The sequence below is a fragment of the Mercenaria mercenaria genome, chromosome 3 (assembly GCF_021730395.1).
Source record: "Mercenaria mercenaria strain notata chromosome 3, MADL_Memer_1, whole genome shotgun sequence".
Lineage (NCBI taxonomy): Eukaryota > Metazoa > Mollusca > Bivalvia > Venerida > Veneridae > Mercenaria > Mercenaria mercenaria.
This window is the reverse complement of record NC_069363.1, coordinates 95554962-95569653: the sequence shown is the minus strand read 5'-3', so window position 1 is coordinate 95569653 and position 14692 is coordinate 95554962. Positions and strand designations below refer to the sequence as shown.

Here is a 14692-nt window from a genome sequence, read left to right as displayed (position 1 = left end):
ATACAGTATCAGAGTATGTTTTAAGCCTAGGAAATAAACATATAAATTTTATAAAATCTTTGTGAAAATGACATTGCCTGAAATTTAATGTCCTACCTGAATTAACTCACTTGGGCTAAGGTGAGCTACTGTCACTGTGGTTATGTTTTGTAACACCCAACTGATAGGCGGAGTAATTTTGAAAGTGAGTGCCATCCTTTTCAAGTTGACCTATTACTGTTACGATTTGGGAGATGACAACTCAAAAAGGTTTAGCCTATATGTGGGACGTAATACTTATGCTATATGGTTACCTAGCACCTGTTTCCGTACATACTAGGAAAGGGGCGTTATAACAGGTATTCTAATATACTTGTTTCTGTTAAAACACGCTTATGCTAAAATGACTTCACATTAACGTGCGATAACTACAATATTTTTGTTGCGACCAAGAAGTAGCGCTACTATAGTTTATCTACTGTTTTTGATTAAGGGCATATTAAACCGAGTCTGCTATTATTCTGCTTGGTTGCATTCTTTGCTCCCAAAAGATCATTTTTATTATTTTATATTATAATCGAAATAATGTATAGCAAAATCGTGTTTTACCTAAATTAATGTGTTTATATATTTTCGTGTACTCCATTAGGAGGGTGGCAAAGACTTTGCTGCAACATATGTTTATTTACAAAAGTGTTGAAACATGCCCTGAAATGTCATTGATTGATAGTCACCAGCGACAGCCGTTCCTCAAAATGGATGATCTGGAGTTTTGTCCTCTCCTTTGATGTTGCGGAATTTTACGGAGATCCCCGAAATTTTACCATTGTTTTAATTTGTGAAACTAATTTATTCATGAAACACTTTAAAATTATTGTAGCATAACAAAATTCTTTCTTAGTACGTGCTATTTATAATGTAAACCGTTTAACGTCAAAATAGACGCTACGTTAATCAGCATAGTACATTGTGATGGAAAGGCAAATTAGTTTTGATGTATAAGGCACTGCATTTAGATATATTTTTAAGTTAAACAAACTTGTTAAAAGACACACTGAAGTAATAAACTGTTGCATTTTGGTAGCAAAACTGTTTTACATAAAAGTGTTGGTTGTCAGGTTGACACTGCAATTGTTCGCATCAATCTATGCATGGATTTCTGAAATGAACATAAGAAATCTTAAAGTTATTGTTTATAAACACACATCATCTCATTGCAGTAGATTTCAAGAGATTCCGCAAACGATACTAAACAATTTCTATTTAAGTTTGGTTTCATTCCCTTTTAAAAAATTCACCGGCACTTGGGTATGAGGATCCTGCATCTCCTGGATCAAAATACTTCCAGTACTGAGCTCCGGTTTCGATCATAATAATTTGCTTTTACAATCAATGCATTGTTTGATTATCTTTCTCTTTCCTATAACGAAGGTCTTCTGAAATAAATCGAGTTCATGAATAAGAAAGTACCTACGTTTTTTACCAATTCCTTCCAAACGTTCTTCTCCTTTCGCCTCCCAAAACGTCATTTCCGTTTCCGATACTTGACCGGGTTTGAGGATCCCGGTAAGAATAATATCTGTTCCCGACAAAAAAACCACCGGGAAATCCCTCACGATATCGTCCTTCCCTCTTCGGGAACTTCTGTGTATTTACACAACACATCAACGACAATATCAAAACAGCTATAATTATCCTCGTATTCATTTTCTTCAACTGAAAATGATACAAATGTATAATTATTCATTTAAAAGAGATGTTTTGATGATCGTAATTTATTTTGAAGAAATACAACGGTTTATATTTAATTTCTAGTTACAAATCAATTCATAATGAAAAGATTATAAAAGAACATTTAAAAATGTTAGTTTAAACAGAAGAAATATCTTTCATCTACTCACCTGTAATGTTTCCGGTGCATTAATTAACATGCAGTAAACATTGCGCTGATCTAATTTGTCACGTGGTATATGAAATCTCAATTAACTTAATAAAGGACAAACATTGTAATTTAAGCAACATGCAATCATATTCAGATTAGTTTTATACCTGTGCGAAAATATGATCTTTTTAACATAGGTCTGGGACGATTACTAGGTAAATCGTGCCCGATTCGATAACCAGGTGAAACCGGTTTCAAATTTGTAAAATCGCTAATCGCTCTCAAAAATACTCTACAATCCTAATGAAATTTATATTTCTTTATCTTTATACATTTCTTTGACCAGCACATGAACCCGCAGTATATTTACGCAAAAACACATCAACATAATCAATAGTATCTGGTTTGCCTGACGTGATATATTACCAAAATATGACTTACTATCACACTGCTTGCAAACGATCAATTCCGTAAGTTCCTAAAAAAGTCAGCTGCCGAAAGTGTCGGGGAAAAAAACAACAGCATTTTCAATATGGATGCCGATTAACCGGTTCGAAACTATAAAACGGTTTCAAAATTTTTAATTGTCGCAGCCTAGTTTTACAGCTGTCTAAGTCTGTAAAAGACCTGTATTTTGACTATACACTGTACATAAAAGACCCAGAAATACAGTTGAATTTTACAGGTGTAAAATATGAAGGTCTCAATTTACAGCTGTAAAAATTTTACTGTTGAAATTTACAGCTGTAAAATGGTCATGTCTCAAAGTTGTAACATTTTTGGAGGGAAACACGAGTTTATTTACTCTTTCGTTTGATTACCATATATTTTTTCTACATTTACACAAATACTTCCAAACGCATTGGTAACAAATAAACTGAACCACTTTAAAAACTCGATACTTTTTTGACGTTCATTTAAATATTACTTTGAATATTTGAAGCACTATTTTATGTCAAAATAAACACAAGTTTCTGAAGCTTAATTGTGAAATCATTCATGCATAAAAACGGGGTAAATAGGGTTTATATCATGATGTCCGGTATGCAATAAATTAGTTATCTCAAGAGGTAATGAAAATCCCTTGTCTGTCACATTGTAACTGTCGGTCCTAGAACATTTTGTCTTTAAAAGAAAAGACTTTGACATGAGTGATGTGGACTCTTTCAATCTCAAGCGTTTTAAAAGGGGGGGGGGGGGGGGGGGGGGGAGTGATTTTACGTCACAATAAGAAATGTCAAGGTGCCACGTGCTTAAGGATTCATTTCAATACATCTTCTAAACTTGAACTCTTGTGGAACATTTATAGTACTCGAAAATTAAGGTTCACTTTCGAAACTGATTACGAAACAGCCCAGCTCTTTGGTTTACCCCTGCAACTCAATGTTAATTTGATGTCATTTTGTGACTTTCATTTTTGCAGTGTGCATCTTAATAGTTGGTATTTTTGCGAATAAACATTTTTTTCAAGCAAGGCATGACGAAATTTTTGTCAGTTGTTAGCTACATATAATGCAATGATCTTAGAAAATTAAATTCAAAATCTAAGCCCCAAAACCAAAGTTTATCTGGAGCTATGTAAAAGTTGCTTTTTAGCGCACCAGTGTATCGATATAAGCAACTAGTAAGTTGTGTGCAGGTAGTGATATTATATAATGTTCTAAATGGAAGAATATTTTTTTCAAAACCACACATCCACTAGATTTTGTAGAAAAATTTCTCTACATTTCAAATCATATGAAGTTTCAACATTCTAAGTCATGTTGCTGTCTAGTTATTCATCAGAGATGGTTTTCCATGTTCAGGCCCCTATGACCTTGACCTTTGATGGAATGATCTCCCCTCCCCCCCCACCACCCCTCCCTCCAAAAATAGGGGTCATCTACTCTGTAAAGCCTTTCACCCTATGAAGTTTTAAGGTTTTTATGTTAGCTCAATTGTTCTCAATTGTTACTGATTGGGAAAGGATTTCCATGTTCTTGCTCCTGTGACCCTGACCTTTGATAGAGTGACCCCATAATCAATAAAAATCATCAAATCTGCATGTCCAATCATCCTATCAAGTTTCACCATTCTATGTCAAGTCGTTCTCAAGTAATCGGTTGGAAATGGTTTTCCATGTTCAGGCCCTATGACCTTGACCATGTTAAACAGAGTGATACCCAAAACAATAAGACCTATGAAGTTAAATCGTTCTGGGTCAAATGAATCTCTAGTTATTGATCGGAAACGAAGTGTGGACAGAGCAAAACAATACGTCTCCTCCAGTGTGTGTGTGTTGGGGTGGTGGTATAAATATATAAATATACATGACATTTGGCTATAGATAACGTGTCGTCTCTTGAAGGGGTTATATATTCAGGCATCGCTGGACCTCGCAAACAGCTCTCTTATTCCGGTCTATGAAAAAACAAAACAAAACAGTCCCTGTAGAACATTTTATTGTTTAGAAAACAAAGATTTAGTAATATATATGAGATATGCATTGACAGAAGAGGAGAAAACAAATTTCTAAAGACTACTGTGATATGGTCTCTTTGAGACATTCAAATATATTGTTTAATAAAAATCATTCTTTACAGGTTTGCGTAAAAATGAGTTGTTGAAGATAACAGTGTGTATGAAAAATGGTTCCTATGCAATGAGCGATGATTTTCTACTCTGAAAAATGAATGTTAGTCAAACAGCATATTATATGTCTTTGAAAATATGATAAAAGTAAAATGACCTTTGATCAGCACGTCATCTCTTAAAAGACTAAACAAAAATTAAGAATACGTATTAAAAGCGGACACTGGTGAGAAGCAATAACTACTTTCTGTCTAACTTTCATGAAAGTTCAATTCCAAAAGATTTCGTTTTAATGAAACATCGTTTTAAATGATAAAGTAGATAATTGTAAAATTTTGGACATTAACATAAAAAACTTGCATTTGCACGTTCGGTAATAATTAACTAGATGTATATACTTGCTATTCTTAATCCTTTTGTCAGGTTCATCTATTCCAACTGCAAAAGATTGTAAAATTCAGAGACCCAGTTTGAGTTCTCTTTCATTCAGTGTTCAAATTTCTTTCCTGCAACAAGGTTATGTATTGTTATTTTATTACTTGAAGCGTTGGAAGTCTTAAAACGTTTAGTGTGTAGAACTGCCAGAGCACTGACCCGAACAACAAATGATGGTTGTATATCTTAAGAGCAGCACCAAATTTATGTACTCTTGCCTTATATACCCTTGCTTAAAACTCTGAAATACTGTTGAAAACTGGCGTTAAACCAAAAACAAACAAAACTTGCCTAAAACTGGACATGGTGATTGTAAATTAGTGTTAAAAGTTAAAAAGCTTTATCTCAAAAGACGTTGTCAGAATGTCGACTGGTACGAAAACCTTTACCAAGATGTGACGCGGACGCTGACGCCGTGGTGAGTAGGATAGCTCTACTAATTCTTCGAATAGTCGAGCCAAAATGTAATGTTAGCTACATACATGTAAATGTAACAACCTTTAAGTTTAAATTAAAAAAAAATTCAATGTTATGAATAATAAGACCACGTGCGTTTTAGAATTGTTTGACAGATAAGAATCCGTCATGCATTTGTACTTAAACAAGCATGGCTTCTATTGAAACCGCTGTACGAGAGAGTCAGTAGTGAAATTGACGGTATATTAAAAAGTATAAATAAATAATTGTAATTTTATTTTGATAAAATGTACAAATAGTATACGATTAATCTGTGTGCATAATATAATCCAGGAAACAGATACATTTAATCTTAATTCCAGTCTTGTACGAAACGTGTTTTTAAAAGCATCTATATTTGAATGACTGTCAGACTCTCAGATGCAATGCTTTCTAGAAATGTAACAAAATATATACATGTAACGAAGTGGACTAGCGAACTGTATTTTTCACAAATATGATAAAATTGACAAAATCTACGTTGGCGTATGTTAATACTTTACTACATGTATACACATTTTTACAAGTACGAAGTTTATATTTGAACATATTTCACTTTGACTACTGTTGGCGTACTTTGGTTCGAAGGCCTCACGCCGCTTAAGTTCGCCATTAGTATTGTAATGTACTAACTTACTATACCGTCCATCTGTAATGTCGCGGTACTTGACATTCGAAGTAACGACATGAAATAAGAAACAACACAACAGAATATTTATTGTTTTCACCGCAATATTTCATGTCATATGCATCAATAACTGTGTGAAAATAAATCAGATATCATTCAAGAAACAACAATAGTCAGCCATTGTCATCATGTGACGTCACATCACTAATTTCGCGGTATAGGTCAACAATTGTGGCAATCAAACTATCATAGGTTAAAAAGCACTAAATAATACTCAAACATTGAAAAACTATTTAAGCCAAACTAACAGGAACACTCAAAAATCATAAACGCCAATTTCAACATTTTATATTACCTGTTTACATTGGCACTATCAAAACTATTCTCCTCTGGGAAGTGGACATACCAGATATTTTTCAAGTAAACGACAAGGTCGCGGGCGTGTCATAACGTATCGGAGCCTAAGAATTGTACTATTACTGAGTATTTTCTATCTGATACTTATCTAACATGTTCCACTTCACTGTTAAGTATCATGGGTGTATTTTGAGGGGATGGTCGCGGGGCCCCCATCCCCTCCTCCCCCTTAAAATCCGTCGAGTTTAGACGTTTTGATGTTTCGCCTTCAATCATTTTTGTCTAGCTGGGGGATTTTACGCAAAATTTGGTGTTCTCTAACCTATGGACGGGATTTAATTTGCATAATTAATGAAGACAAATGCCGATCAGCTGGTAGACGAACTTGTAAACATTGCAAATATTTGCTTAATTCATGGATTTTTTTCCAACAGATATGTGAAAAATACGATTTTAATAAATATTGACAGATATTTAGCAAGGTAACTGCAGGTAAGAACATTTTTCGCTAGCATGCGTAAAATAGGTCACGAACTTGACATGTAAACACCACGTAGGTGGCGCAACTCAAAACCGCGAAATTAGTGATGACGCGAAATTAGTGATGTCGAGTATAGTACTCAAAATCAACTAATTTGATTTACAGTTTATTTGTACATTCAATGGTAATTTAGAAGTAGCTAGATTATTTTATTCATGCTTGTTTCTTCATGATTCACTTAAATACGACGGTTAAAAAGTAAACGAGACCCACATTCGGTGAACTTTGGTATTAAACACTGTAAACAAGACGGAAATGAAAATCGCTAAAATGCTCACTAGAATATTAACTAATGCTTATTACTGTAGTTTGATATGCAAGAAAGTCTGAAGAAAGAGTAAAAAAGCGCTGCTTCAAATAGGTCTAATGGGTAATACTACATGTTAGCAAAGGTCATGATTGTGCTTATTAATAAGCATGATGTGGTGAATTGTTTTGGTGATTCAAGCTTAAATAAGTTCTTGAATTAAAAGCGTTTTCAATTTCGGACACACACACACACACACGCGCGCGAGCGCGCGCACACACACACACACGCACGAACCGCCAGGTGGACACAAGAAATACGCATAAAATATGTATTCCTGGAAAACAGAAGTTTTTTTCACTTATTCATTATTTTCCTGTGACTAACATCTTTATGGATTTGGATATGGATCTTAAAATCTTGCTAAATACGTAAACAAACCTGTTTGATAATTCTGGGTTGTCTCAAACATATCTTTAACTTTTAGAAACACATTGAATTTTACTTTTTACCTCGACTATTCGAAGAATTAGGACAGCTATCCTGCTCATCACGGCGTTGGTGTCAGCGTCGGCGTAACACCTTGGCTAAGTTTTTCGTAACTCTATCAAGTATTTTGGATGAATATTTGCCCTTTTTGGACTTTGAAATTGATGCAGCTTTGTACAAGTCCACATTTTGACAAAGTCTTTTGACAAATAGCTTTGAAACTTTCATCACCATACCTAGTTTTAGGCAAGAGTACATAACTCCATCAAGGATTTTGTCTAAATTGTTGCCCCTTTTAACTTAAAAACTTACAAATCTTGGTTAAGATGCTCGTACCAGTACATATTTTATTATCCCCCGCCGATGAAATCGTGACGGGGGGGGGGGGGGGGGGAAAGCGGGGGCGGGTATTGAAATGGCGTTGTCCGTCCGTCAGTCCGTCCGCAGCCATTTCTCAGTAACTAGCTGGTAGAATTTCATGACATAAACATGAACCAACATACTGCGATGATGCCCGTTTTTTTTTCTTCAGATTGGTCAATTTCCCTTAGAGTTATTGCCCTTGATTTAATGAAAAATGCCCAAAAATGTCAGTCCGCAGCCATTTCTCAGAAACTATCAGGTAGAATTTCATAAAAAAGTGTTTTTTTTTGGATTGGTCAATTTCCCTTAGAGTTATTGCCCTTGATTTAATGAAAAATCCACGTCTGAAGCCATTTCTCAGTAATAAGCTGGTAGAATTTCATGAAACTTGAAAGAAATATGAACCAACATAATTCGATGATGCCTGTCATTTTTTTTAATTGGTCAATTTTTCCTTAGAGTTATTGCCCTTTAATTGTTTAAAAATCTACAGATTTGTACATAACAAACCAACCAATTGGTAGAATTTCATTAAACTTCTTTCATTCTTTTCCATGAAAATTTATTATAAACATGTGAAGTTCTGTACCCACACCTGGTCACCACCTTGCCTTGGTCACCTCCCCGCTCCCTCCCCCCCCCCAAAAAAAACAACAAAAATCATTCCTTTTTATTATTATTTCTTTTCAAACCTTCCATGAATATTTATCAGCATGCAACGTTGTACCGTTCCCCCACCTCACTCTCCACTCAGTCTTGTCCACCATCCCAATAATGCATCCCCATCCCCCATCCATTTTTTTTATCATTTTTAATTTTCCATCAATATTTATAATCAACATGTGAAATTTTGTACCCTCACCAGGTCACCCCCGCTGCTTCCCCCCCCCCCCCCCCCGCCCCCAAAAACAAAAAACAAAACAAAAAAAAAAAAAAAAAACATTCATATTCTGTTAAAATGATTTTGACTATTGAGATTATTTGCTTCTTAGTAACATCTTTAACTTCTTGTTGGATATATTTTTAGTCATTCCTCACCACAAGCCCTTTCGGCGGGGGATACTAATTCATCGAATTTGCTTGTTTAAACTGTTTGACATATGGTTTTGAAACATTTATCACTTGCTTATCATAACGGTCTCTATCTGTAGGCAAGAGTACATAACTCTGTCAAGTATTTTGGCTTAATTATGCCGCTTTTGGACATGTAAAATTGATTCAGTTTTGTGCCCTTGCTCATGTTATTAACATGAGTTTTTGACAAGGTGCAGAGTTTGAAAATCATTAGCGTTTTTTTAAACGTTAATCGTAGATTTGAAAAGGTTAAAAAATGACCGAGTTTGTAAAAGCTGCAAATGTCTACAGGTCTGTGAAAATGTGGGAACAATGAAGATGTCCATGCATATATATATATACTCTGCAGACGACGTTTAGAAATGTGGGTAGGTAGATTTTTCTTAATCGGAAGAAGTTGCGACTGTGGATCATTCTCTGTATATTTTCTTAGATGAGGGAAAGTTGCATATATCTTTTACATTTTGTTTATTCAGAAAACTGTTTATCTTGTTACATTCTGAGTTGTGTCCCGTTACTTTAAAATTTGAAGTGATGTTTTTTTGTTGTTATTGTTTTTGTCGTTATTCTGCGATATAAATTTAAATGACTACCTGCATTTTGGCCTGCTGATAAAGTAACGTTCTCAAGACTTAAGGAAAATATGTGATTAAGTATTTCAGAACACTGTCCTATTATTGTAAGCAAGAAGAACTTCAAATCAATAAGGAAGTTCTTAATTTGAAAACATCTGCAATAGTTTGGAAAAATGTTTTAACAGTTTTCATAATGTTGACGAAAACAAAATACGTAGAATGTTTCTGAGATAAGAAATACACAGAAAATGTGACTAGTGTCCGATTGAAGAGAAATTACTAGTATTCAATATTCATGGTACCCATTTGCTGAAATGGGTTTATAGTACACTTTTCGTTTTACCATGGTGTCCACGGTATAAACAGGTGTACAGTATGACATGAACAATGGCATTTTTCTTCTGGTCTGATGTCAGTAGGTCTTTTAGCATAAAATGGACCATAGTGGTGTAGGTCCATAGATGTTAAATAGACCCGAGGTCCAGTGCTAAACTTAAGTAAACCAAACAGCTATAGGAAAATTGTAAAATGAACCATAGCTAATGTTAGTGTTGATTATTATACATGTACTTCGATTAATCGTGAGAGGTGTACATTATACAGAAGCAGTAAGAAACGTGTGAATTGGAACACCGAGGTATATACAGTGAGATGTGAACCATTCAGCAACAAAATGCAACAAAAATTATATCCGCCTATACAAGTACTAGGTATCTGACGAGTTTAGATTATCACGTGACACGTTGTCTATTTATAGCGCAGATTTCTCTGAATACACACTGGCATGCAATCTTATTACTGTATGATTTGAGTCAATACTTCATCAGACGACACCATTTCTAATTTGATTATTCTTGACACTTTTCTCTTTCATTTGTCCAATTTTATCATTGAGGTCGGCTATCATTGTCTCCGGAAGTGCAGAAGTTCCAGTGACACATACCACAGACATTGCCCCGCACACATAGTACAACAAACCAGGAACATAAGAATCCTTAAATTGTAAAAATCGATTACTTAATTCATGAAAACTATTAAGGAAAAACGTCTGTGATATGTTCTGGAGAAGTTTTTCTCTAGGCAAACCGTTTTACAAGACGCTGTAAATGAACAACTGTAGAAAAAAATGCATGGCCTTTACTTACTTCTAACTCAATCATAAAGAGTGCTTTGTTATTTAAGTCGTTTCGAATCCATTTCCTTAGTAAGTCAACGATGATGTTTTATGAAGAATCGTTATTCCATGTAGGGGTTCGAACCTACACACTCTTGGTAAGGCAGAACGCTATCTAAGCAAATCCTATTCCACGACAGAAGACACACGGAGTTTTGAGACATTGGTTGTAGAAATTTTATCATTTGGTTTCCTAGTCAAGTGAGTTGCAACTCACAAAGTAAACTTACTGAGGTCAGTCGTAACAACTAGCTTAGCTCAGTAAGTTATTGGTAAATGCTAGTTTAATATTTACTAAGTAGACCAACTGAGGACCAATTATCGCACCCTTCAGAAAGTGACTGGTAGATGCTAGTTTTATTCTTACCAGTTGGATCAACTGAGGACCAACAATATCACCTAGCTCAGTAAGATTTGTAAATGATAGATTAATATCTACCAAGAAGAACAACTGAGCAACCTTCAGATACTGTCTGGTAAATGATAGGTCTATTCTTACCGATTACACTAACGGAGGATCAGTTATTTCAACCACCTATGTCAGTGACAGGCAAGTGTTAGTTTTAAATATAGACGAGTCATAACACATAGCCCAAGAAGTGATAAGGATATTTTTGTTTTATACTTATTTAGTATACTATCTGCGGACCAATGACAACACTTAGATCAGTAGATAATTGGTAAATGCTAGTAAATACTAACCAAACAGACTTACTGAATACAAAATTTAGCACATAACTCATTAACTGATTGGTAAGTGCTAGATTATACTTACCAAGTAGACTAACTGAGGACCAATCATGGCGCCAATTCTTCCCATCACACTTAATGTTCCAAATCCAATATTTCTAGATAAGAAACACATATATTACTTATTATATACGGTACACATATTTGAAACTTTACATTTAGCACCTTTAGAGTACTTTGTGTCAGAATCTTCGGTGTAGAATGTATCACAAACACTGACCACCATTCGAGGAATTTTAACGAACAATATATTTGCATAGAACTAAAAGTTTGCCCAGTTTTTATAAATTAACTTCACATGTAATATCTTTTACGGATAGTTTGTATTCCAACAGTCTGCGCACAGTATCACCGAATCTTGCTTGCTTTTCAGAAACGAATTATGGACCCGCCACAACCTAGTGACGTACTTTGTTCTCCCACATGAACTTCGTGCAAATCATTCTGATAATACATGAATAATACAGCCAACTAACAAGATGACAGATGGGCAATTCAGGCTCTCCCTGAATTAATGCATTTTCACAACTTAAGTGCAAACTCTATTCAGTCATTCTCTTTTCAGTACAGTTGTAAAAACATAGAATAATAACTATCATATACCGTATGATCTAAACTCTACTTATTAAGAATACATCTAGTACTTCGCATACAACAATAAAATTATTGAGACATTAAACACATTGCCTTGGCCTTACATATGTCACTGTCAATTTGTAACTATAGATACTTGTCATTTCTCATGTTTTATGCAAACCATCACCATGTATAATCAATATTGACTTTTGATAAGAACATCCTGATGTGACTCCTCTTCGCTATATATATTATTATACATCAACATGTATATGTAATATTCGTTAGTTACGTGATCAACTAAAAGACATAAATACCTGACGACAGTTGGATATAGTTCGATTGTCATCGTTTGTACCGGTCCCCATGCCATGGTAATACCAGTATGGGCTAAAAGGGCAAACCCGTTTGTGAGAGCATCCCGGTTTGGAGCTTCTGTAAAATGAAATTTAGAAGATTAAAAAGATATTATAAAAGGACAGATATTTAGATTGTCAAGAAATGCCAGTTTAGCTGTATTTCGAAAACATGTATTTACAGTTTATGCAACAAGGAATTTAGATGGCCACAGTCGAACTTCAAAACTTCAAAAACAGGAAGCAGCACCACTGAACGCGCTTCCTTAGCAAGGAATTTACAGTCATGTAAGCTTGGTGACGTGCCCTGGTATAGGAACTTGGTCTTCATAAGTCTTTGGAATGTTTCAAATTAGTAAGTTACTCCATATGAAAAAGCTCTGGTAAAACATTATAAATAAAATTATGTTCACTGAATTATTTCACTAAAGCACCATAGCAGTTTATTAGCGGCTTGCATTGTGTTATGTGTTATGTAGAATTCTTTTTTATATATATGGCAAGGTCTTTTGGATTTCAATTAATTTAGGGCGGTTAATTAACGTAGATCTTTCGCTTGCTTTCAAACTTGTGCTAAACCATTCAATGTTTGATAAAAAATAATCTTACTTGCCTATATGAAACATATGCGCGATCATTCATTAAGAGTTCTCGCTCTTTCACATCCGTTTAAAAAGTGAAGTCAGGTACGACAATTCTCTGAAAGAGATTGGCCGAAACAGAGCGCATCTCTAGACAATTGAACTAGTGACCCTTTTACATACAGTCTGAAGGAAACGGTAACTACAGAAATAAGCCGACAGGACTTGAATCCAATCCACTAAAGGAGCTTGGAATAAAAACATCTTACCAACAGTTTGTACGACGCCGACAATAAAGCCACTGATACCAACAATCGTGTAACATATGATGGCTGTAATTCTACGCCCAAACCTTTGAAAAAAGTCAAAGCATTCTTTGACCTTGATAATTGTATGTACAGTGCTACTCATGTGATACAACATCACCGGGATGGCCGACGTTTCTGTGATCTGTATAGAGGTTGTTGATGTAGGGAGGTTATTTGTCTACATTATCCATATCGTCTTAACTTTATTTTCCTTTAACCTGTTGGTGGTAAAGTAAATCTGCCTTTGTGAGCAGTGCAGACTAAGATCGTTCGGCTAATCTTGGTCTGCACTGTTCGCTATTCCGTCAGTAATTTTCATTGAACACCCCTTTGAATAATAAATGATATTGTCCAAACTGAATGATCGACCAGTCCATTTTAGAAATTTAACAGGCTAAATGTGAAAGTTAATCGCAAATTTCATTCTTTTCGCTTTCAAATGCTTTTAATTAAACTCAGAATTTTCCGACATCTTTCAGATATACCTCTGATGCACAGCCTTTAAAGTTTGTGAAACATGGAATCATATTCACGTTATAATCTTTTTTTAATCATTCTATCTTAAGTGTGAATATTATGAATTGTTCAAGGGAAAAACGTTACCTGTTTTGAAGCCAAAGAGCTATACCCTTTGAAGGTATACCGCAAAGATTAAAGAGAAATAGGTTGAAAAAGATGTTCCCGGAGAGAGCCTGAATACCATATTTGATACCATATGATACTAGACCAAGGCCCATCCTAGAATACAAAGCAATATATAAATATATAAACTTTAAATTAGTGTAATACGAAATAATTCGACAAAGCCGTCAACTAATATTTTATCTTCAGCCTTTGAGACTAATTTAAAGAATTTATTTTAGGTCAATTGTGAAACGAGTTATAGCAAACCAACATCAGAAACTCATTTCTGATGCATCACCACGAGGGTGTGAGAGAAGAGAAGCCAGTTTAGCACAAAGGAAAGACTGTTCATGCCTTTTATATGATACTGGCCGCTTGGCTACCTCGAAGTTTGTTTCTGTCACAGGGGTCCGCAACATCAAAATCCAAAATACACCCATATATAAGAAATCCAAAATAAACATATATGGGTGGATTTTTTTTTAGATTTTGGATTTTGATGTTGACAAAGCATTTTTCCGAATCTCCGCACGTGTATGACCCCTATGGTTTTTATAACGGTACCTTTTTACTTCAAATTCTCCCTGTTTAAGGTGTGTCGCATAAAACATAGCCACCATTGTAAGAATATAGCTAGTGATCAAACGATTAACTGTAACAATATATCTGCAGTACTGTATATATCTGAAAAGAACCTGATTACATCTACCTGTCACAAGAATTGTC

General features: G+C 34.9%; 1 protein-coding gene across 1 annotated transcript; it reads right to left on the bottom strand.

Moving 5' to 3' along the window:
* Positions 1 to 857: 857 nt before the first annotated feature.
* LOC128555981 (solute carrier family 22 member 21-like) lies at positions 858 to 14586 on the bottom strand. Its single transcript, XM_053539854.1, has 7 exons — positions 14531 to 14586; positions 13946 to 14080; positions 13304 to 13386; positions 12415 to 12532; positions 11547 to 11619; positions 1454 to 1695; positions 858 to 1138 (listed from the first exon to the last, which is right to left on the bottom strand). Exons 1-6 carry the CDS (start codon positions 14584 to 14586, stop codon positions 1459 to 1461), a joined length of 702 nt encoding a protein of 233 aa, XP_053395829.1. The 3' UTR covers positions 858 to 1138; positions 1454 to 1458.
* Between the last annotated feature and the right edge of the window lie 106 nt (positions 14587 to 14692).